The 21,624-nt window shown below is 43.1% G+C and overlaps 1 protein-coding gene across 7 annotated transcripts in view; it reads right to left on the minus strand.

The window, feature by feature from the left end:
• The window catches only part of LOC137375217 (hepatic and glial cell adhesion molecule-like), a 51,785-nt gene that overhangs the window by 5,430 nt on the left and 24,731 nt on the right, over window positions 1-21,624 (minus strand). For 3 of the 7 annotated variants that reach the window (XM_068042039.1, XM_068042038.1, XM_068042041.1), the window contains 3 exons: window positions 11,911-12,192; window positions 8,484-8,579; window positions 753-4,151 (listed from right to left, as the gene is read on the minus strand). In XM_068042039.1, coding sequence (XP_067898140.1) covers window positions 4,072-4,151; window positions 8,484-8,579; window positions 11,911-12,192 — 458 coding nt within the window. In that variant the 3' untranslated portion in view covers window positions 753-4,071. Of the gene's footprint in view, window positions 1-752; window positions 4,152-7,519; window positions 8,357-8,483; window positions 8,580-11,910; window positions 12,193-21,624 lie in introns of those variants that run through there. The other 4 variants (XR_010975953.1, XR_010975952.1, XR_010975951.1 and 1 more) reach the window with 4 other exon arrangements.

Here is a 21,624-nt window from a genome sequence, read left to right on the forward strand (position 1 = left end):
CACTACTGGAGACATATCCAAGATCTCCCTGCACAAGGTAATCACTGATGGACTCTTTGCCAGGTCTGACAATTATGTAAATTTACCTTGCTCATGTTGGATTCTCACAGATACAGGGGGCCATCGACTGCATTGTGGCTCCCTGTACTTGTGGCAATCCAAGCATCGTCACAGCAACAAGGGGTTATTACAAATAGCAAGGGATATTTATCCTTCAACATACAGCTGGTGTGCCATCATAAGAAGGTGTTCATGCAGATCTACATCAGATTCCCTGGAAGCTGCTATAATACAAGCACACCGTGACAGTCTAACATTCCAGACAACACCAACAACAGCTTGCATTTATATAGCAACTTTCATCTAGCAAAAGGTCCCAAGACAGTTCACAAGATCATTATTCAAAGGACTGTGAAATGCTTTGGGATGTTTTACTATGTTAAAGATGCTATATAGATACAAGCTGTTGCTGTTGCTGTTGTTAAGTGCAGGAGGGAGATTCAATCATTTAAATTTCTGGCTGGAGAGATTGGGGTAGGCATTGTATTCACAATTATCATGTCGTGCTCTCTCAGTCACCAGGTGACACCATTTGGGTAGTATCTGGAAGTATCAGGTTACAGGTTTAGAATGTAGATGGGGCAGGAGCAACACAGTCTGAAGTTTGGTTAGGGAGGGACACACTGCCACATAGGGCCAAATGGACACAGAGAAGCTATGAAGTATTCACTTCTTGCATGTGCAGAGAAAAGCAAGAGCCATATAAAGTATTCAAGTTCCATGAATGGGGTTTTTGGAGCTTTTTTATTTGCGGACGATTTTGAGACAGATACAGAACAGGCATACATCAGTGTAGCTGGATATGCGCAACAAGTCTAAAAGTTGGACATTAACCAAGGTTTATTTTTGAATTATGTGGTGGAATTTATATTCCCCATATCACTGAGTGTCTAACCTCATCCATGTTACTCTGGGGAAAATGCCACGTTGACCTCTATGGTCTCTCCACAAAACAATGGTGGAAAAGTGACCCTGGCACAGTTTCTCAAGGGTTAAAAGCATGGCTCACAGACTCTTGGGAGAAGACCACTTGGGCCAGTTGCTGTGTAGTAAAAGATTACCCAGTTCATGCATAGTAGAAGCCAAAGAAGGGCACTGCAGCCAAATTGGGACAATTTGATTTGTCAATGATTTCACCAAAATTGGTCACATTGGCAATAATTGGTTCTCCAATCTTTGTGTAGAAGTATCACTGATTAAAAATAGAACTCTCCTTGTGATTTAACAAAAATAACAATGCTTTTTTTTTGCAATTGGTTATTCAGTACTTAATGCACTAGAATTAAATTTTAACTGGTGCTTGGTGTTGCAAGTCTTATTATTAAAGTAAGAATAATAAGGTAAAGTCTCAATCCATATCAATATCCAACTGTAACTCTCACATCGAAATCAAATCCAATGGCCACAATATCAAAAGAAAATGATGTACATATTGAACAAATAGTCAACAGATTTATAGGGACAAAACATCTAAGGGAATGATAAACAAGCACATAATGTAGTTGAAAAAGAGACAGGCAGTCATACTTATTTCCATTTGTCAAAATGTAAAATTAAAATAACTTCAGGTTGTGAAACAATAGATCATGAACATAAAATTATGAGTCTCAAATATTCATCTAAATCCAATGCACATCTTTCACACGTGAGTCATAGAATTGTCAGAAGTATTTTTTCATCTTATGCTGATTTTGGATCTGGAGCTGGGAATTTGAGCACCTGCTAATCTGCAAAATTCCTCATTTACATCAATTAATCTTTGTGCCCTTAAATGGACAGGCAACAAAAATAAATCTGCATATTAGCAGCTAAATAAAAGATTATGCATTGCACTCATTATAACACAACAATATCTACTGCTTTACTATTAGAAACTCCATGTGATCACTCAATGGTAAAAAGTAACAAAGCAATATAAAAGAATTACAAATTTGAAAGTATAAACAAAATATTAATACAAGGACAATCAAGGCAAATTTGAGAGAGTTCAGAAATAATATGTACATTTATGCTGCTAGCGTTTGTACACACCATCATTATTTTTAATTTCCAGTGGATATTTCCTGTTGCAAATTGAGGCTCCCTGAAAGAAAATGCAAAATATAAAAACCAAGTGTTTGCTTGGCCCACCTTTGGATAGATTGGAACAGACACTAATATCTGAACCTGATGATAAGGGGATGTTATTGTTCTGTCTCTGGGTTATTCTATTATACAAGTATATAAAAGAAAGCATGATTCAATTTCATAAGAAGTAGGATGCTTGGATTTCTTGTTGAAACAACAAATGCCACTGAACCCTGTTCAGGATGCTGACGGAGAGGCTAGGGTGGGTGAGGAGTGGGGTCGGGGGGCTTTCCTTGTTGGCAAAGTCATTCAACAGCAAAATCAGGAACAACTTACACACAAAGGGTAGTAAAATCTGGAACTCTCTGCTCCAAAAGGCTTTGGATGCTGGACCAATTGGAGTTTTTAAGATTTAGATCAATAGATTTTTTTAGATAAGGGAATCAAGGGATACGGAGAAAAGGTGGGTAAATGGGATTGAGGTGCATGTCATGATCTAATTGAATGAGTAGTAGCATTGATTTAATTGGGCCATAATTTGCTGTAGGAGTGAATCTAATGACATCTGCTGTTCGATAGACTTACCCTCGCATGCTTAGGTTTTTTAAAGTTTTGGCTGCGTTGCTGACAATGCACCACTAGGTGGCGCAGTACTGGCACATGCACAAATGCAGCCTCATTTATCACATTCTAGTCATAGAAGTGTCAGAAGTATTTTTCATGTTATGCTGACTTTGGACCTGGAGCTGGGAATTGGAGCACCTGCTAATCTGCAAAATTCCTCATTTACAACAATTAACCTTGGTGCCTTAAATGGACGGGCGATGTCTCTATGCTGCTCAATTTGACACAAATAATTGAACCCAAACCCCCTCACCCTTCAATGGCCGCAACTGCCATCTCCACCCACTCCCTACAGTACCCTGCTGCTCTCACAATTGCCGCTTCTGTTCCCCACTCTCTCCTGCGCTCGTCGCTTCTCTTCCCCGCTGTCTCTCACACACACCTTCTCGCAACTCCATCCCATCATTTCAGACTGCTCACCACTCCATCCAACTGTTCCTCCCGCCCGTCTGCTCGGCGCTCCATCTCGCTGTTCTCTCCCGCGTCCATCTGTTTGCGGTTCCCTCCCCACCTCGTCGCCCGCAGAAGTGGTAGGAGTGGGGAGCATGTTGATAGTGAGCAAGCGGGCTGCCAGTGGCAAGGCGGGAAGTGAGGGGCGGGATGGAGCAGCGAGCAGGCAGGTGCGGGGAAGAGAAGCGGCGAAGAGGGAATGGAGGAGGCAATAGTGGTCATTGAGGACTAAGGCAACACTTGGACGTCATTCGTGATGACAATGACACGTGCGTGCACAGACCCATACTGGCAAGCTGGAAAATGTTCAGTCACACTGGTGACGTTGGCAATAGCTCTGCCTATGCTCTGTGTTGTCAGGAGACACTTGGTTAAGTTTTTGCGCAGCAAGTTGCTGAAAGTGAGACCTAAATGAACAGGGCAAACAACTGGGTATTTCCTTAACCACATTGAAGGATTGCAAAATTAAGAATGGAAGGAGTGAGAAAAAAGTGTAAATTAGAGTGGGTAAATGCAATGTGAAATTAGGTAATGAAAGTGAGATAAACGGAGAGAAAGAAAGATTGGGTTAATAGGGAAGGAGAGAAAATATGACAAAGGAAAAAAAAATCAAAGAAATTAAAATTTTACATTTTTAAAATATTCAACAACAATTAAAACCTGAAGGAATGAGACTCCACAGTTGTAACAGTTATTTTTCAATGCCAGAGAGCTTGTTTGGCAGTAATAAGCATTTTGCACATCATTAGAAGGATACTTAGCTTGAAATGGACAAGACTTAACTTCCTGTAACATGTTTAGTTTGTACCTCCCATGCAAACGCAGCAACTTTCACGGTGAGCCAGACAGTGAGATGTCATTTCCTTGAAGCTAACGATGGAGAGACACATCTTCAACAGCAACTTTTGGATTTCCACGTTTAACCACACATCTGGTGTCACCTGAAGTTGCTGTAGTATTTTGCATAAATAACAGCAAGTGCCATTAGCCTCTATGTTATGTTGACCACTAACCAATCTTGTCATAGCCATACCAATAATATATTTTTTAAGGAAATGTTGTGACAGTTGTATCTTAATTACTTAAGATATTTTTTCATAAAATCTAAATTTAAGTTTTTAAACTATTATTTCCATCTTTTGAGTTTAGCAAAATCCTTAATAATCAAACCTTTCCCATTTCTAGGGCAGCAATGAAGAACCAGCTAGTTACCTCATTACTGCCAGTTAACTCTGCCCAGGTTTGATATTGAATCTGGGCCCACTTTGGTCTGATCTCAGCCGTATCTTATTGAAACATATAAGATCCTGAGGGGACTTGACAGGGTGGATGCTGAGAGGATGTTTCCCCTCGTGGGGGAGTCTAGAACTGGGGGACACAGTTTAAAAATTAGGGGTCTCCCATTTAAGACAGAGATGAGGAGAAATTTTTTCTCTGAGAAGTTCATTTGTCTGTGGAATTCTCTTCCCCAGACAGCAGTGGAGGCTGGGTCATGGAATATATTCAAGGTTGAGTTTGATTGATTTTTGATTGACAAGGGAGTCAAGGGTTATGGGGGGAGGTGCAGATAAGAAAGTGGAGTTGAGGCCAGAATCAGATCAAATCTTATCAAATGGCAGAGCAGGCTAGAAGGGCTGAATGGCCTACTGCTGCTCCTAATTCTTGTGTATCCCACCAAGCTATTCATTTTCCAACAGCCACCAGGAAAACCCATTGTTCTCAATTTTAAGATCCCCTCATGGAAGACCTGACCTCTAAAGTCAGCCACAGCCTCCCTTTTTGATAGGCTGATCTAATATTCCTCATAGTTCCAGTGTTTGAAAAAGAAAATACATAAAATGGGCCTGATGGAATTGTAATTAGCTATTATTCAGGCATAATGATACCTTGGATAGTAGCACCAGACCTGGCCATCACCATGTACCTATCCTGAACATCAATCTTGGTTTTTAGATGGTAGGGAAATATAGGGACAGGTGGGGATGTGGTAGTAATATGGGATTAGTGTAGGATTAGTATAAATGGGTGGTTGATGGTCGACACAGACTCGGTCGGCCGAAGGGTCTGTTTCAGTGCTGTATCTCTAAACTAAACTAATGAAATTTGCTCTAATTGATTTTTAATGTAAAAGTACAGCTATGGCCAGTCAAAGATTAACTAGTTTTGTGCTTTTAGTCTATGACATTCCCACTACTAAATTAACTTCATAATAAGTCTTCCACCCCACTCAGCAGACCCTTTTACCCATCCCGAATATTCTCCCTCCACCTGGACCCCTCCCTCGGGCCTCTTACCCTAGCTCCATCTTTTTATTGAGAACTGTCGGCGTAACATTAGCCATCTCAATTTCTCCACTCCCCTCACTCACTCTAACTTGTCTCCCTCTGAACTTGCTGCACTCCATTCTCTCAGGTCTAACCCCAACATTGTGATCAAACCTGCTGTTCATTGGGGTACCAACCTCTACCTAGCAGAGGCCGAACACCAGCTCTTTGACACTTCCTCCTACCTCTCCCTAGACCATGACACCACCACCAAACATCAAGCCATTTTTTCCAGGACTGTCACTGACCTAGTCTCCTCTGGAGACCTTCCCTCCACGGCCTCCAACCAATTCCTTACAAACCACTTCTATCTCCTTGACAATATCCACAAACATGACTGACCTGGTAGACCCATTGTTTCAGCCTGTTTCTGCCTCACTGAACTGATTTCTTCTTACCTTGACTCTATTTTTTCTCCCTTGTCCAGTCTCTTCCCACCTTATTCCGTGCTGCTTCTGATGCTCTCCGTCACTGTAACAGTTTCCAGTTTCCTGGCCCTAACCATCTCCGGTTCACCATGGACGTCAAAACTCTCTACACCTCCAACCCCCACCAGGATGATCTGAGGGCTCTCCGCTTCTTTCTTGAACATTCCGTATCCACCACCACCCTCCTCTGTCTGGGTGAAATTGTTCTCACATTGTACAACTTCTCCTTTAACTGCACTCACTTCCTCCAAATAAAAGGTGTTGCTATGGGTACCTACAAGGATCCTAACTATGACTTCCTTTTTGTAGGTTATGTGGAAAATTCCTTGTTCCAGTCCTACTCAGGCCCCCTTCTTCACTTCTCCTTCCGATACATTGGTGACTGTATTGGTGCTGCTTCCTTCTCTTGCCCTGAACTGGAGAATTTCATTGACTTTGTTTCCAATTTCCATCCTTCTCTCACCGTCACATGGTCCACCTTTGACACTTCCTTTCCCTTCCTCGACTTCTCTGTCTCCATTTCTGGGGATAGGCTATTTACCAATATTCACTATAAGCCCAATGACTCCCACAGCTATCTTTTCTCCACTTCCTCATATCTCGCTTCCTGTAAGGACTCTATTCCATTCTCCCAGTTCCTCCATCTCTATCGCATCTATTTAGACAATGCAACCTTCCATACTAGCGCTTCCAATATATCTTCCTTTTTCCTCAACTGAGGACTGCCCCCACCATGGTTGACAGAGCCCTTGACCGTATCTCTTCTATTTCACACACTTCTGCTTTCATCCCTTCCCTTCCAGAACCATGATAGGGTTCCCCTTGTCCTCATCTTCCACCCCACCCACCTCCATAGCCAAAGCATCATCCTCTGCCATTTCCGCCACCTCCAGCGTGATGCCAGCACCAAACACATTTTCCCCTCCCCTCTCCTTTCAGTATTCCAAAGGGAGCGTTCCCTCCGCGACACCCTGGTCTCCTCCTCAGTTACTCCCAATACTTTCCACTTTCCTGCGGCACCTTTCCATGCAGGCGTAGGAGATGCAATACCTGTCCATTTACTTCGTCTCCTCTCACCAAAGTCCCCAAATACTTTTAAAATTCAGCATACTGTATTTGCTGCTCACAATGCAGTCACCTCTACATTGGGGAGACTAAACGCAGACTGGGTGACTGCTTTGTGGAACACCTCCACTGCTGCCTAATCCAGTGTTCCAATTAAGTCCAACACAAGCTCGAGGAACACCATCTCATCTTTCAACTGGGCACTTTATATACTTCCAGACTCGAACATTGAGTTGAACAATTTTAGATCATAACTGTTGTCCCCATTTTAGTTAGTGTTTTTTTTCTGGGTTTCCCCCCCGCTGTTTTATCATTTCTTTACTTTGCATTCAGATGGCAGCTATCCTGCCATTTACACTTCCTCCTGACACATCTTTTGTTTCTTTACTTGTCCCATTACCACTCCCTTTGGCTTTGCACCATGAAATCATTTGCCATTTAATCTCTCCAGCCTTCTACCCTGTAACAGACCTTCCTTGTTGTCCTTTTCCCCACCGTTTCCCCCCCCACCCCCTTTCACTTGCTCAAAACCTATTACATTTCTAACTTTACTCAGTTCTGATGACAGGTCATCGACCTGAAACGTTAACTGTTTCTCTTTCCACAGATGCTGCCAGGCCTGTTGAGTATTTCCAGCATTTTCGGTTTTTATTATATAAGAAGATCTTTGAGCTTTCTCGAGCTGTGCTTTGGTTTCTGGGGTTTGTCCAAATGCAAGAACTGTGCAAGACTAATGATGACCTTTAAGATATGGTGGTTTTACCACTCAAAAAACACCCAGAAAATCAACTATTGAGAACTATTTGCTGGAACTGATTTGATCTTAACGGGAGAAAGTTTGGAGCTTGAAAAGGTTTAACTAACCCCTTGCAGATGCTTTGTATGAACTTATTTAATCTACAAGTGATATTTGCCTCATAATTTCACTGTTGTAAATAAATTGGAACACTTGTTTTGCTTTGTGCAAAGCTGTTTTGACATGTGATATTTTCCATCTTTCAAAAGACGAAAGGCAAAGCAGGAATCCTCCATAAATACAGTGAACAACCCACTGCAAATAGACTAGGTGTGTGTTTAATTATAGTGGTTAGAAAACAAATCACCGATTTCTTTGTACAAAAACTGTCATCTGGTCATTTGAGCCAGAACTATTAACTATTAAGTTTTTAAGTTCTGACTATGTAGTGTTTTTAAACCTGTTATCAGAATTTAATAATGTGACTTAGAGCTCTGCGTAATTAGGAATTCAGTACTGGGCCACTGCTGGAAGAAAATATCCTCAACATGATAACCTCTTCACGTTTTCTTTTAATCAGCTGACAAATGTTCTCATCATGTCTTTAATTGACAAATATTCATACAATAAAAACAGTTCCTCTACAAATAGTACAATGAAGTAACAGATCACTAGATAATGTCTTTGCATTTTTAAGTGGTTTATGCTAATTTGAACTATAGCACTTACCAGTTTTACTGTGCAGAGCACTGCAGAGGTACACAATGGATGAGACCAGAACTGCCAACACCACAGGGATCAGGATCATCAAATGGGTTCTGTTACCTAAAATAGATTTATTGTATTTTATGAAACAGGAGATCATGCTTGTGGCAGCTCTCAGGGAACTACCCACTGAGTCCATTCCCTTGGCCTTTCCTCATACCCTTTTAAATGTTTGCTTTTCCAAATTTCAACCACTTCTCGTTCATAAGCCATTCTGGATTCCACTCTCACCACTGATTCTGGTGAGGCATTCCATATCCTTTACACTCACCTCCTAAATTTCCTAACTTCTCCTTTTACTTTTTTGGTGATAAGCTTATGGCCTATTTGATGGTAATAGTTATTCCTGATTTAATATCAGGGCAGCTGCAATCGGCCTCGTTACCTGCTTTCTTTCCTGCCCTGCTCTTTCTGTTGCTGTCCCACCCAAAATTTGGTGAGATATTTTTGGAAAATCCAAGCTGTATTGCCTGAGTCAGAAATTCTCCAAATCTCATTGATGAGCTTAAGTGTAAAGAATTGCCTCAACTGTTTGTGGGTATTTTTGAGCATGTGATCATTTACTGAATTCGTGCAAAATGGAGAGGATTGGCTTCATATTGCAAAAAAACAGCAATGGGCCCAGATTTTGCAGACAGTGGTGAAATGATGCCGCTCGCTGCTGACGTCAAAGAAAGCTCGCCACAAAGATCTAGTGAGCTCTACGGCGTGTTCATTTCAACTTTACCAATGTTAATTTCATTCTGGTGTCCTCTATTGTGGATTTCTGGCATCCAGAAACTGTGATGCCATCAAGCAAGCTAAGCGCCTATCACACTGAAGTAACAAGCAAATTTTATCATTTATTATTTTAAATAATTTTAGAGAGCGCAAAATAAAGATTGGGACATTCACATGGGGTTATGATAGAAGCTGAAATATCATAAGCAAACTTTAAACAAAAGTTTTAAAAATCTATGGAATTTCTATCATGGAATGGAAAAATTTGACATTCCACAAATATAAAACTAGTTTTTCAGGGCCAGACAGGTTGATTAGTGGTAATTATGACAATATGCTGTTAAAAACCCAGCTACAACTGTTACAACCGAGGTGGGAGGAGTGTACTGTTTATTCTAGTCCCACTTCTCCACAGGACACAACAAATATTTTAATTTTCCCACCTACCAATACAGTCAATCATATACTCTATTTTTCCCCAGAATAAAACATGCCAACCAGGTTTCTTTAATAAACAACAAAATTATCAGTTTATTATAAACCAAGTCTTAAATAATGAAGTAAAACATACACACAAATTAAAATATTAAAGTCCCTTATTTATCCTAACCCCTCACACACACCGGTTAGCCAGGAAAATAAAAGGGATTTTTGCTTATAGCTATTACAAAGAAAACAGAAGGAAAGAAACCACTTAGGCTGAAACGGTATGGAAAGATGTCCTTTGTTTTGGTTAGGCATCCCAAAAGCGTATAGGCGACCGTCACTCGGATCTTCCTAGAACAGTTCTTTCCAGGTGATGTTGAAGATCGGTTTGGGTAGGCTTTCCAAGAGATGCAGCTACAGAGGCTCCAAATAGATCTTACAGCAGAAATGCAGCAACAAGGTTTCAGTTTCCTCACATTTGATATGCAAGGTTCTTTCAAACATGCAGGGTTTCTTCAAATAGTGGGGAGGCAATGGCGTAGTGGCATTGTCACTGGACTAGTAACACAGAGACCCAGGTTATTGCTCTGGGGACATGGGTTCGAATCCCACCACAGTAGAAGGTGGAATTTGAATTCAATTAATAAATCTGGAATTTAAAAAAAAAGCTAGTCTAATGATGGCTATGAAACCATTGTTGATTGTTGTAAAAACCCATCTGGTTCACTAATGTCCTTTAGGGAAGGAAATCTGCTGTCCTTACTTGTGACTCCAGACCCACAGCAATGTGGTTGACTCTTACATGCCCTCTGAAATGGCCTAGCAAGCCACTCAGTTGTATCTAACTGCTAGCACTGTGTACCTACCCCACAAGGACTGCAGCAGTTCAAGAAGGCAGCTCACCACTACCTTCTGAAGGGCAATTAGGGATGGGCAATAAATGCTGGCCTGTCCAGCAACGCCCACATCCCATGAATGAATAAAAAAAATACAGGAGGAAATAGGAAACTGCCACAATGTTTGCAGGGTTTGTTTTCAAGAGATAGAGAGGTGAGCTGTTCTTATTCTGGCAGGCAAAAAACAACTGTCTGTTGTAACAGTTCAAACTAAACTAAAACCTTCCAGAAGTCAAGCCTCCTGATATTTATAAATCTTGGCCTGTTGCTTCTTTGTAAACCTCTCCCCAAGTCAAAACAACCCCTGCTGGGTGATTAGCCACAGACAGGTGCCTTCCAGTAAGACTTGTTTACTAACCAAATCCAGGAACCTTCTGGTGACTTTTTTTTAAAAAACCCACACTGTTCAGCAATTTCTTCAAGATTCCAGATGCATCAGTGTTCATAATTCAACTATAAATACCTAAAAACATATTTTACAAATAAATAGAAGCAATCTCATAACACACCTCATTCAACAAGAATTAACGCTTAGCATACAGAACAAATAACGTGTAAAAAGTGGATATACATGTCAATTCTTGAGTTATAATTGATTTCCTTCTGTGAGGACTTCCTTCTACAATGCACTCTGTGGAGGAGCAGCAAATCACTGACAGCAACGTCTGGATTTCCACATTTAGTTGCACTTGTGCGGACACAAGAAGTTGCTGTCAATTTCGCAGACTAGTAACAGCGAACACTGACAGTTTTGTCATCTTTACAACCACAAAATCCAGGACATAATTTTTGCTCCTAGTGACTGGAAATTTGTTTGAGAATCTGACCAGTAAAATCAGTCAATGTTATGCTAACTTCTCATGAAAGGAGGAATAAAGTTGTGAAGAAAGTCTGAATATTGGTTTAAAAAATAGATCCAAAGATTGCTGGATGGCATGACAAGGAAAACTAGCTATAAAACACACAGGCTATGTGAAGTCGCAAGAGGAGGAATCACAGCTAAGGTTCAGTCACACCAACAGCTTATCACACTGAAACGTTATAAATCTACAGCTCAAAAAGGAGAATCCTCTGTTTCTAGACATTGCAATATATCTTACACAGGCTGGTCAATTTTCCTTTCGTAGACCTGACACTCCATCTCTCAGCAAGATGAACATTCCCTGTAACCTCCACCACCGTCCCTCTTCCCATTACTCACAGAGGTTGGCAGATTTAGCAGCTGTATTAGCCACGGACATAGAGGAATGTATGTGTCAGAACATCATCACTGCACATTCTTAGCTGAATTCCGGTGAAGGAAAACTACAATTAAAGAGTTGTAGTATAGGTTTTAAAAAATTTCTCACCATTGGGATTGGTCCCTTTATGTAGATCGATAGTCACTCGGTTGCTTGTTATATTACTGACTGGGTTTTCTGCTATGCATCTGTACGCATGTTGCTGCTCTTCAGTAACACAGTCTATCACAAGCAATGCCACATCATATGTCTCATTGAGAACTCCAGACAAAGACACTTTTTCCCAGTGAATGATGACATTTGTTCCTTTGGAGACCGAGCAGCTCAAAGTGATATTTGGTGCACTCACACAGTTACCAAGAATTTCTATCACAGGCTGAGAAACTGGCTCTGAAATACAAAGATGATAATTAACCTACACAACATATTCATTTCACGTTAGAGTAATTCATTTAATATGATGCCTTTTGAGACATTTCTGAGACATGATAAACCAATACACGCATGCAAGTCTTTCCCTTTTAGAACATAGAACATAGAACAGTACAGCACAGTACAGGCCCTTCGGCCCACGATGTTGTGCCGAACCTTTAACCTACTCCAGGATCAAACTACCTACATACCCTTCATACTACTATCATCCATGTACCTATCCAAGAGTCACTTAAATGTCCCTAATGTATCTGCTTCTACTATCACCCCTGGCAGTGCATTCCACGCACCCACCACTCTCTGTGTAAAGAACCTACCTCTGACATCTCCCCAAAACCTTCCTCCAATCACCTTAAAATTATGCCCCCTGGTGATAGCCCTTTCCACCCTGGGAAAAAGTCTCCGGCTATCCACTCTATCGATGTGTTTTAAACGAATAATGTTCCAACATAATAGAGATCCTGATATTAACTAATGCATTGTTTTTATACTTCACAAACAGATCCAGATTATGTATTATGTAGGAGACAATGGATATTTTTGATAGCATACCACCGGGATTATCACATGCACCGGGAATTTTCTTGGGCTTCTCTCACTCTGCAGCTATGCCTTTCGCTGATGTTTGGTAGAAATTCTGTTTACATGTGTAATCAGAGGGTTTCACCGAAGTTTTGATAAAGTTATGGTAGCTGAATAGGAGAACGGCAGAGGGAATTCCCCTATACTGGCCCGGATTTTGTAGTCAGCGGTAAAGCAGTGGCACATCATGGACAAATTCCTTTGGTTTTCAACAGGAACTGCGAATCCATGGTGGGCATTAGAACTTGGAATACATAAAAGTATCAGAGAAGAGAGCAACGGTGTCTTCATAAAGTAAATTCAGACCCCCATCTCGCACTATTAGCACACGAATCTCCCCCTCTCTTTCTCTCCTAGTCTGGAACTACATTTTTTTAAATTTCCAAAATATACTTTATTCATAAAGATCTGTAAAAATACATTACAAACAGTTCCAAAAAGCACCAAGTCAAACAATACAAAGAGTGCAAAGGAGATCAGTTTCCTTCAATACCTCACAACCCTTCCATTTCATTTTACATGCCATGTACATTTTACAGCAAGCAAATATTTTCTGGATACAGTTTGAGGGGTTTCCTATGGATCCAGCCCCTCAGTTCACCTTGGTGGGGAGACCTTACACAGTGGTCTTTCCCCATTGAGCCTTTACCGCGGCTGCCCCAAGCTTTAATGTGTCCCTCAGCACGTAGTCCTGGAGCTTGAAATGTGCCAGTCTGCAACATTCAGTCATGGATAACTCTTTGTGCTGGAAGACCAGCAAGTTTCGGGCAGACCAAAGAGCGTCTTTCACCAAATTGATAGTCCTCCAGCAGCAGTTGATGTTTATCTCGGTGTGTGTCCCTGGGAACAGCCCGTAGAGCACAGACTCCTGTGTTACAGAGCTGCTTGGGATGAACCTCGACAAAAACCACTGCATCTCTTTCCACACCTGTTTTGCAAAGACACATTCCAGAAGGAGATGGGCAACCATCTCTTCCCCACCACAGCCACCTCAAGGGCATTGTGCGGAGGGTGTGAGACTCCGAGCATGCACCACCAGCCAAGCTACATCTTGGTGCTTGTTTGAGATTTCTGGTGATGAGGCATTCTGCCAAATGACTTTGGCAGTCTGCTTGGGGAACCATCCGACAGGATCCACCATCTCCTTTTCCTGTAGGGCCTTGAGGACATTCCGTGCAGACCACTGCCTGATGGATCGGTGGTCAAAGGTGTTTTTCTGCAGAAACTTTTCCACGAAGGATAGGTGGCATAGCACAGTACAACTGGATGGAGCGTTCCGCGGCAATGTAACCAGGCCCATCCTTCGCAACACCGGGGACAGATAGAACCTCAACATGTAGTGACACTTGGAGTTTGCGTACTGGAGATCTACACACAGCTTGATGCAGCCGCACACGAAGGTGGTCATCAGGATGAGGGCAACGTTGGGTATATTTTTTCCGCCCTTATCCAGAGGTTTGAACATCGTGTCCCTCCGGACCTGGTCCATTTTGGATCCCCAGATGAAGCAGAAAATGCCTTGGGTGACCGCCACAGCGCAGGAGTGGGGTATGGGCCAGACCTGCGCCACGTACAGCAACAACGTGAGCGCCTCGCACCTGATGACCACCTGCTTCTTATCCACAATGGAGAGAGATCGCTGCCCCACATGCTCAACTTGACTACAATGAAGCTGTCTGCAGTGATTCAGGAGAAGCTATTTACCACTCCACCCACCCACCACCCCCCCCCCACCCCCCACCACACACACACACACTTCAAGCATGTGTAGAGAAAGGATGTGCAAAAACTAGGATTCATAAATCTTGTCACACCACTAACACAAAGTGCTTTCAGAAAAGAAGGCAGTGGAAAACACAAGTGCTTTGTTTATTTTTGTTTCAAAATTGTTAAGTCCACATTAAGTAGTCGCCTCTGCTTGTCATCCTGTCCGCTGGCAGCCTTGCATATAATTTAATAGATTTAACAAATGCTTATTGTTGAGTGTATTCTGCTTCAAACACTCATTTGAACTACTCCTAAAATCATATTACGTCTTTCTTTTTTTCTTTCTTCTTTCTTTTGGGCCTCCTTATCTCGAGAGACAATGGATACGCGCCTGGAGGTGGTCAGTGGTTTGTGAAGCAGCGCCTGGAGTGGCTATAAAGGCCAATTCTGGAGTGACAGGCTCTTCCACAGGTGCTGCAGAGAAATTTGTTTGTTGGGGCTGTTGCACAGTTGGCTCTCCCCTTGCGCCTCTGTCTTTTTTCCTGCCAACTACTAAGTCTCTTCGACTCGCCACAATTTAGCCCTGTCTTTATGGCTGCCCGCCAGCTCTGGCGAATGCTGGCAACTGGCTCCCACGACTTGTGATCAATGTCACATCATATTACGTAAACTATTCCTAAAATCATATTACATAAACTAGCAATATCATGCCATCAAGTAAAGATACAAAGATCTTCCGTCAAAGAACACAATTTCAATCCATAATTCTTTGGCTTTTTTTTGTCTCGTTCAGGATTCATGTACTTAATCTGTTTCTCAGAAAGCCACATTTTGCTAAATGATGCAGAAGTCAACACACAGTCGGCTATAAAGAATCCCAAGGCAATCAATGTCAAACAGGACAGAAAATGTCTCTGAAGTTAATTTGTATGGAGGCTGCTGAACTATCAAGTCATTCAATGCCAATATGCTTGATTAACATTTTAACATGAACATTCTCAGCTGCCTAAAGATAATTTTGCATTCACTCCGTTGGAAAGTATAAACTTCATTTTCTTGCCTGCATCGCTCTCTGAGCAAACCAACCATGCTGTTTCAGGCTCTGCTCTAGGTAGCACAAATTTTTCAAGAGGATATTCCAGGTCCTCATACTGACAACTTGAGGAGAAATGCTTGTTTTAATCTTTTTAGAACTCGCTCCTCAGTACCAGTGGTGCTCTCTGGATGATTTGTTTCAATGCTAGATAGAGTCATAGAGTTGTACAGCACAGAAACAGGCCCTTTGACGCATCGTGTCTGTACCGGCCATCAAGCACCTAACTATTCTAATCCCATTTTCCAGCACTTGGCCCGTAGCCATGTATGCTATGGCGTTTCAAGTGCTCATCTAAATACTTCTTAAATGTTGTGAGGGTTCCTGCCTCTACCACCTCTTCAGGCTGTGCATTCCAAATTCGAACCACCCTCTGGGTGAAATTTATTTCCTCAAATCTCCTCTAAACCTCTTGCACCTAACCTTAAATCTATGCCCCCTGGTTATTGACCCCTCCGCTAAGGGAAAAAGTTTCTACCTATCTAACCTATCTGTGCCCCTCATAATTTTGTATACCACCATCATATCTCCCCTCAGCCTTCTCTGCTCTAAGGAAAACAACCCTAGCTAAGGAAAACAACCCTAGATGATTTTCTTCAGTTTATATCGGCTCCCTGGATGAATGTTTCTCTACACGTGCGCAAAAAATGACTAACTGCACCACATCTCTGGAACCTCAATGTGGGTAAAAATGCTTTCCACTGAATTTGTTCTTTGATCTTATTTCTAAGATTTTACAAAGTAAAAATGAAATAAAATCTTTTAAAATCCATCTTGCATCACGTTTGCAACACAGAACCTCAAGATTTTAACTAGTGATATTTTTCTTGCAAATTGCAGTGAAAATTTATAATTAAGTTAATATACGAAAAAGAGATCCAACACGACCATCAAATTCATCAACATTGCTTCTGTCAATGCCTTCCTAATGGTGGATGCGCTCCGGAGCAGGCTCTGTGCCTGCTATTATTGTTACTGTCCCTTTTATTCCATGAGCTATAACTTTGCTCAAAAGTATGTTGTACGGCAATTTATCTAATGCTTGTTGGAAGTCCATGTACACCACATCAACAGCATTGCCCTCATCAACTCTCTCTGTTACCTCTTCAAAAAACTCTAGCAAGGTAGTTAAACATCATTTGCCCTTCATTAATCCATGCTGGCTTTCCCTAATTAACCCGTATTTGCCCAAATTGCTATTAATTTTGTCCGAGATTATTGTTTCTAGAAATGCCCACCACTGAGATTAAACTGACTGGCTTGTAGTTACTGGCCTAATTTTTACATCTATTTTTGAGCAAGGGTGTAACATTTGCAATTCTCCAGTCCTCTAGCACAACCCTGAGTCTAAAGAAGACTGTAAGATTATGGCCAGTGCCTCAACAATTTTCACTCTCACTTCCTTCAGTACTCTTGGATGCATCTCATCCAATCCTGGTGCCTTATCAACTTCAAGTACAGATAGCCTATTCAAAACCTCTTCCTTATCAATTTTAAACCCTTCTAGTGTCTGAATTACCTCCTCATTCACCATGACCTGCACAGCATCTTCTTCCTTGGTAAAGACAGGTGCAAAGTATTCATTTGATACTTCAGCCATGCCCCTGCCTCCACATGTAAACCCACATTTTGGTCCCTAATCGGCCCCACTCCTCCCTTCACCATCCTTTTACTATTAATATGCCGATAGAAGACTTCTGGATTCTCTTTTACAGTCTCTTTTTATACTCTCTCTTTGCTTCTCTTATTTGGAGGCATGACTGTAAAAGTGCATGATTTAAAGGCATGATGGCAACTGTCTTGCAAATCAATGGAAGGCAGCAGTTAGCAAAGGAGAGGCAGAGGTCAGGCAAACGTAGCAGGGCTGGAAAAGTTTAATCACTTTCTTTGTTCTGGCAAAGTGAGTGCAACACGACACTCAGATGACAGGCCTCCAGCTCTGCAGCCACCAGCAGATACACCAGCTGAGCAGCCTGAGGGCGCATGCTACTCCTGAACCTGGGAAAATGTGTGCCCAAGGTGATCACTGATCTGTCAGCAAGGCTGAAAGCCCTAACGCTGTTGAGAGCTCTCAACACTGATACATGCAACTTTTTATTTGAAGGAGCCGTTGATATTGGCTGAGAGAGGCCAGCAATGTGTTGTTACTCTCTCATTTGTCCTTGCAAGAGAAAAGGGTGCACAATGCAAGGGAGAGGGCATGCAAAGGAGGAGGAGGAGTATGACAGCTTGCCATAACTGCTATGGAGGAGCCAGTACTGGACATCGCGAGGGTGGCGAAAGATGAAGAAGTGGCAATGGAGAGATAGAAATAGCTGGAGGAAAGGGTGAAAAGATATTGAATTCTGTAGATGAAGGGAATGGACTGCACTCCTCACCATGTAACTACATGCCAAAACTACAGCTGCATTGGGAAGCCTCAGCTCTGCAGAGGCATCCGTTGTCAATGCCGAATTCTCATGATCTCCTTCTTATGTCTCCCACAGGCCAGTTGTGGAGGGGGAGCATGCCAGTGCTGCTGCAGAAAAACCAGAAGCCTCAGACAAAACAGAACCAACAGACCCACTATCATCACATCATTCAAGTGCACCCTCCACCAGTGCATATACACTCACATCAGTGGGTCCCAGCATGATTAGAAAGGATGGCACTGGATGAAAAGCACGTAATGAGTGAACAGGAGGAGGTGACGTATCCTGTGGGCTGTCCCCATCAAAGGATGGAGGACAGACACAGCCTCACTCAGCTGGGTGCAGATGCAGGGCCTCAGGATTCACAAGCAAGGGGCTCTACTTTGACCAGCAGCATGAGATATGTGCCCACCTGTTGGAGTTCCCTGAGGCAGTGTGGAGTCATGGGCTGAGAATGGAGGAGTCCATTCAGCCCATGTGCTCCACCATGGCACAGGGTTTGAGTGCATGAGCTCCTCCATTGAGAGAGTGGCCGACTTCATGGAGAGTCATATGTGGCAGCACTTAGAGTGGATGCAGAAACAGGGCAGTAACATGCACAGAATGCATGCAATACTCTGTACCATTGTCCAGTCAGTGATGCTGATGACACAATGGTGCATGGAGTGAATGTCAGTTGCACCCAGCTGGTGATTCCTTCCAGCGATCCAGAGTGCCATCAAAGGGCTGAAGCAGTCACTGAAGAGGATGAGGGTGCCGCCCCTAAAGGCCTCCTTGACCTCTCTGGCATCGATGCAGCAGGGCCCTGTGACTCAGGCTGCCCCTGCATTGACGCGAGTGCAGCATCCTCTGCACTGACACCTCCACAATGAGAATAACTACCATATGCATTTCAGCCACAAGCTGACACACATGAGCAGACTGCCTCCCACCTCATCCAGGCCACAAGGGGAAGTGGCTGAGAATGAAGGCCTGTGAGTTGGTCATTGCAATGAGTGGGCTGAATTTTATCAGCCGTCGAAGGACAGGTAGGGTGGCAGCAGACCCACAAAATAGCTAGGGAAGGCCAGGGTGGAGCGCCCATCATCTTCCCAATTCCATTCAATTTTGTCTGGGGTGGGGAAGGCTGAGGACGGCCTTCCCAACCAGAGGCCAATTGCAGCCCGCGTCTTTCCCCCACCACTGGTATTTTATCAGCGGCTGATGGGAGCACCACCGTGTGGGGAGACTGCCTAGTAAAACCAGATGGCTGCCCTGTGGGCCGGGAGTTGGGAGGGGCCCTCCTCCTTGGGCAATCTGTGGCCCACAGAGGCCCCGGCGGCTAAGGCTGCTCCTATACTAACATCCACCCACCCTGCCCTCAACAACCCACGCATCCCGCAACTCTCTCTGTGGTCTGCCAGACTGTCCCCATGAGCCCATCCCCATTTACCTCTTCCCGAGGCTCCTGTCCTGGGCCTCCTGAAGTACCAGCAGTGGCCACCACTCTCAGTGGTACTGCTGAGCTGCTGGCCCTCTGATTGGTCAGCAGCTCTTGGAGGCACGATCCCCGTCCTTAAAGGGACAGGGACCCCGGCGCAGTTAATTGCCTGGACGTCGTGAAATACGGCTGCAGGTTCCTCAGAACAGCCGAAGCGGGGTTCCACTTGCCTTTCTGGCCTACCTTTGGACCCCTGTCATCTTCATAAAATACAGCCCAGTGGTTCACTTGGGTTAATTTCTTTTGTTGTTGTGTACATTGTAATCTATTAATAACATTGAGATGTTGAGTCACGATCCCAGACGTGTGAACTTTCATTCCTTAATGGCGAGACTGGAAAAGAGGGAAAAGGTGGTGAAGGGAAGCTATGGTATTTGAACTGAGACACTGAGACTACAGGAGAGATGTGCACTGTGCATTGTCGGTAAGAATGGAAGTACCCAAAGTTGTGTGTTTAATGGATGTGTTCTCACAGGCAGAGTAAAGGAGTGCCACAGCATGTAGTCCTGCTGGTTGAGAAGGGCTCATGTGAAATGTGCCTGGATTAGATGTGCCCTGATATTCATGCCATACTGTTGAGAGCTTTGACTCCTTTTCCGGCCCTCGCCTCCTCTCTACACAGCAGAGACACCATTCTGTTCTGCATCTTCCTCCTCCTCCTCCTTCGATCAACTGTGTCAATCTAGCAATTCACCCTCTTCAAACTCCTCTCCTCTATGGAGTGCCATGTTATGGAGAGTGCAGCAGACCACCATGATACGCAAAACCCTTGCAGGAGTGTCCTACAGGGCACCACCTGACCAGTCCAAGCACTGGAATCGCATCTTCAAAGCCGATGGTTTAATTGATGGTGGTCCTTGTGAGCTGATGGCTTTGGTTGTAGCGCCTCTGTGCCTCTGTCTTGGAATCATGTAAAGAGGTGAGTAGCCACCTCTTCAAGGGGTATCCCTTGGTTCCTAGAATCTATCCATGGAGTTTCAATGGTGACATGAAGATCTGCAGCACCCTGGACTGCAGGCGGATGAAGGCATCATGGCAGCTGCCAGGATAGCGAGCGCACACATGCATACAGCTCTTGTTGTGGTTGTATACCAGCTGAATGTTTAGTAAGTGGAAACCCTTCCTGTTGATGAATCTCACTGGCTGCTCACTCAGTGCCTGATGGCCACATGGGTTCAATTGCCCTGCACCTGAGGGAAACCAACGATGGAGGCGAAATGCACTGCCCTTTGTGCCTGCGAAGCCCCATTGTTATGATCCCTCTGGAGATTAACAAATCAAAAGAACCAAATTTACCGAATGACCCCAATAAAAATACAAAAATGACACTATTTCACTTTTATAACTTTTGCTTTAACAATCAAACCAAAATCAACATAAATTAAACATGAGGTAACAGACAAATCACGGTCTAAATATAGATATTACAAATACATACTAACTAGAGATAGATCTCATAGATTTACTGGGCAGTCCACTCAGCATATATGGCACCAATTACAGCCACAAGGTTCTTCAAAGCTCTGAGCTTCCTCAGGTACTTTCTTCAAATAAGTAGCCACAGATTCTCATCCAACATCAGTTCCTCTTCAATTCCAACTCCCTGGGGTACAGTCTTTATCCAACTCTGCGCATGTCCCCAGAACCTCTTCAGCTCTGCTCACAACAGTCTTATTGGCGCAGATCCACCAGCATTACCTTTATCTGAGCCCATCAATGACAACCCTATGCATTGTATGGCCAGGTCTGGTTAATCAGTTGCTTTAAGTAACAGAAACAGCTTCTGGAACCAGATTTCACCTTCTTTAGTGTGCTGGTGCTTCACTGCTGAGTGATCTGAGCTTGGATAGCTCTGTGTCCCTTTCATCTGGTTCCAACCAGTTTCTCTTTCTTCAGAAACATGAAGTTTTAGTTTCCATTTCTGTTTCAGTTTTAGTTTCCATTTCTGTTTCAGTTTCCAGTTCAGTTTCTGTTGCAGTTTTTATTTCAGTTTCTGTTTCAGTTTTAGTTTCCCTTTCAGTTACGGTCTGTCCCAAAGAAAAACAAGCTTTGAAGCCATTTATTTCATTTCATCTTAGTTTGTTCAGTTTGCTTACCCACTGTTTTTTTCAGGTTTT

Source organism: Heterodontus francisci, chromosome 11 (assembly GCF_036365525.1).
Source record: "Heterodontus francisci isolate sHetFra1 chromosome 11, sHetFra1.hap1, whole genome shotgun sequence".
Lineage (NCBI taxonomy): Eukaryota > Metazoa > Chordata > Chondrichthyes > Heterodontiformes > Heterodontidae > Heterodontus > Heterodontus francisci.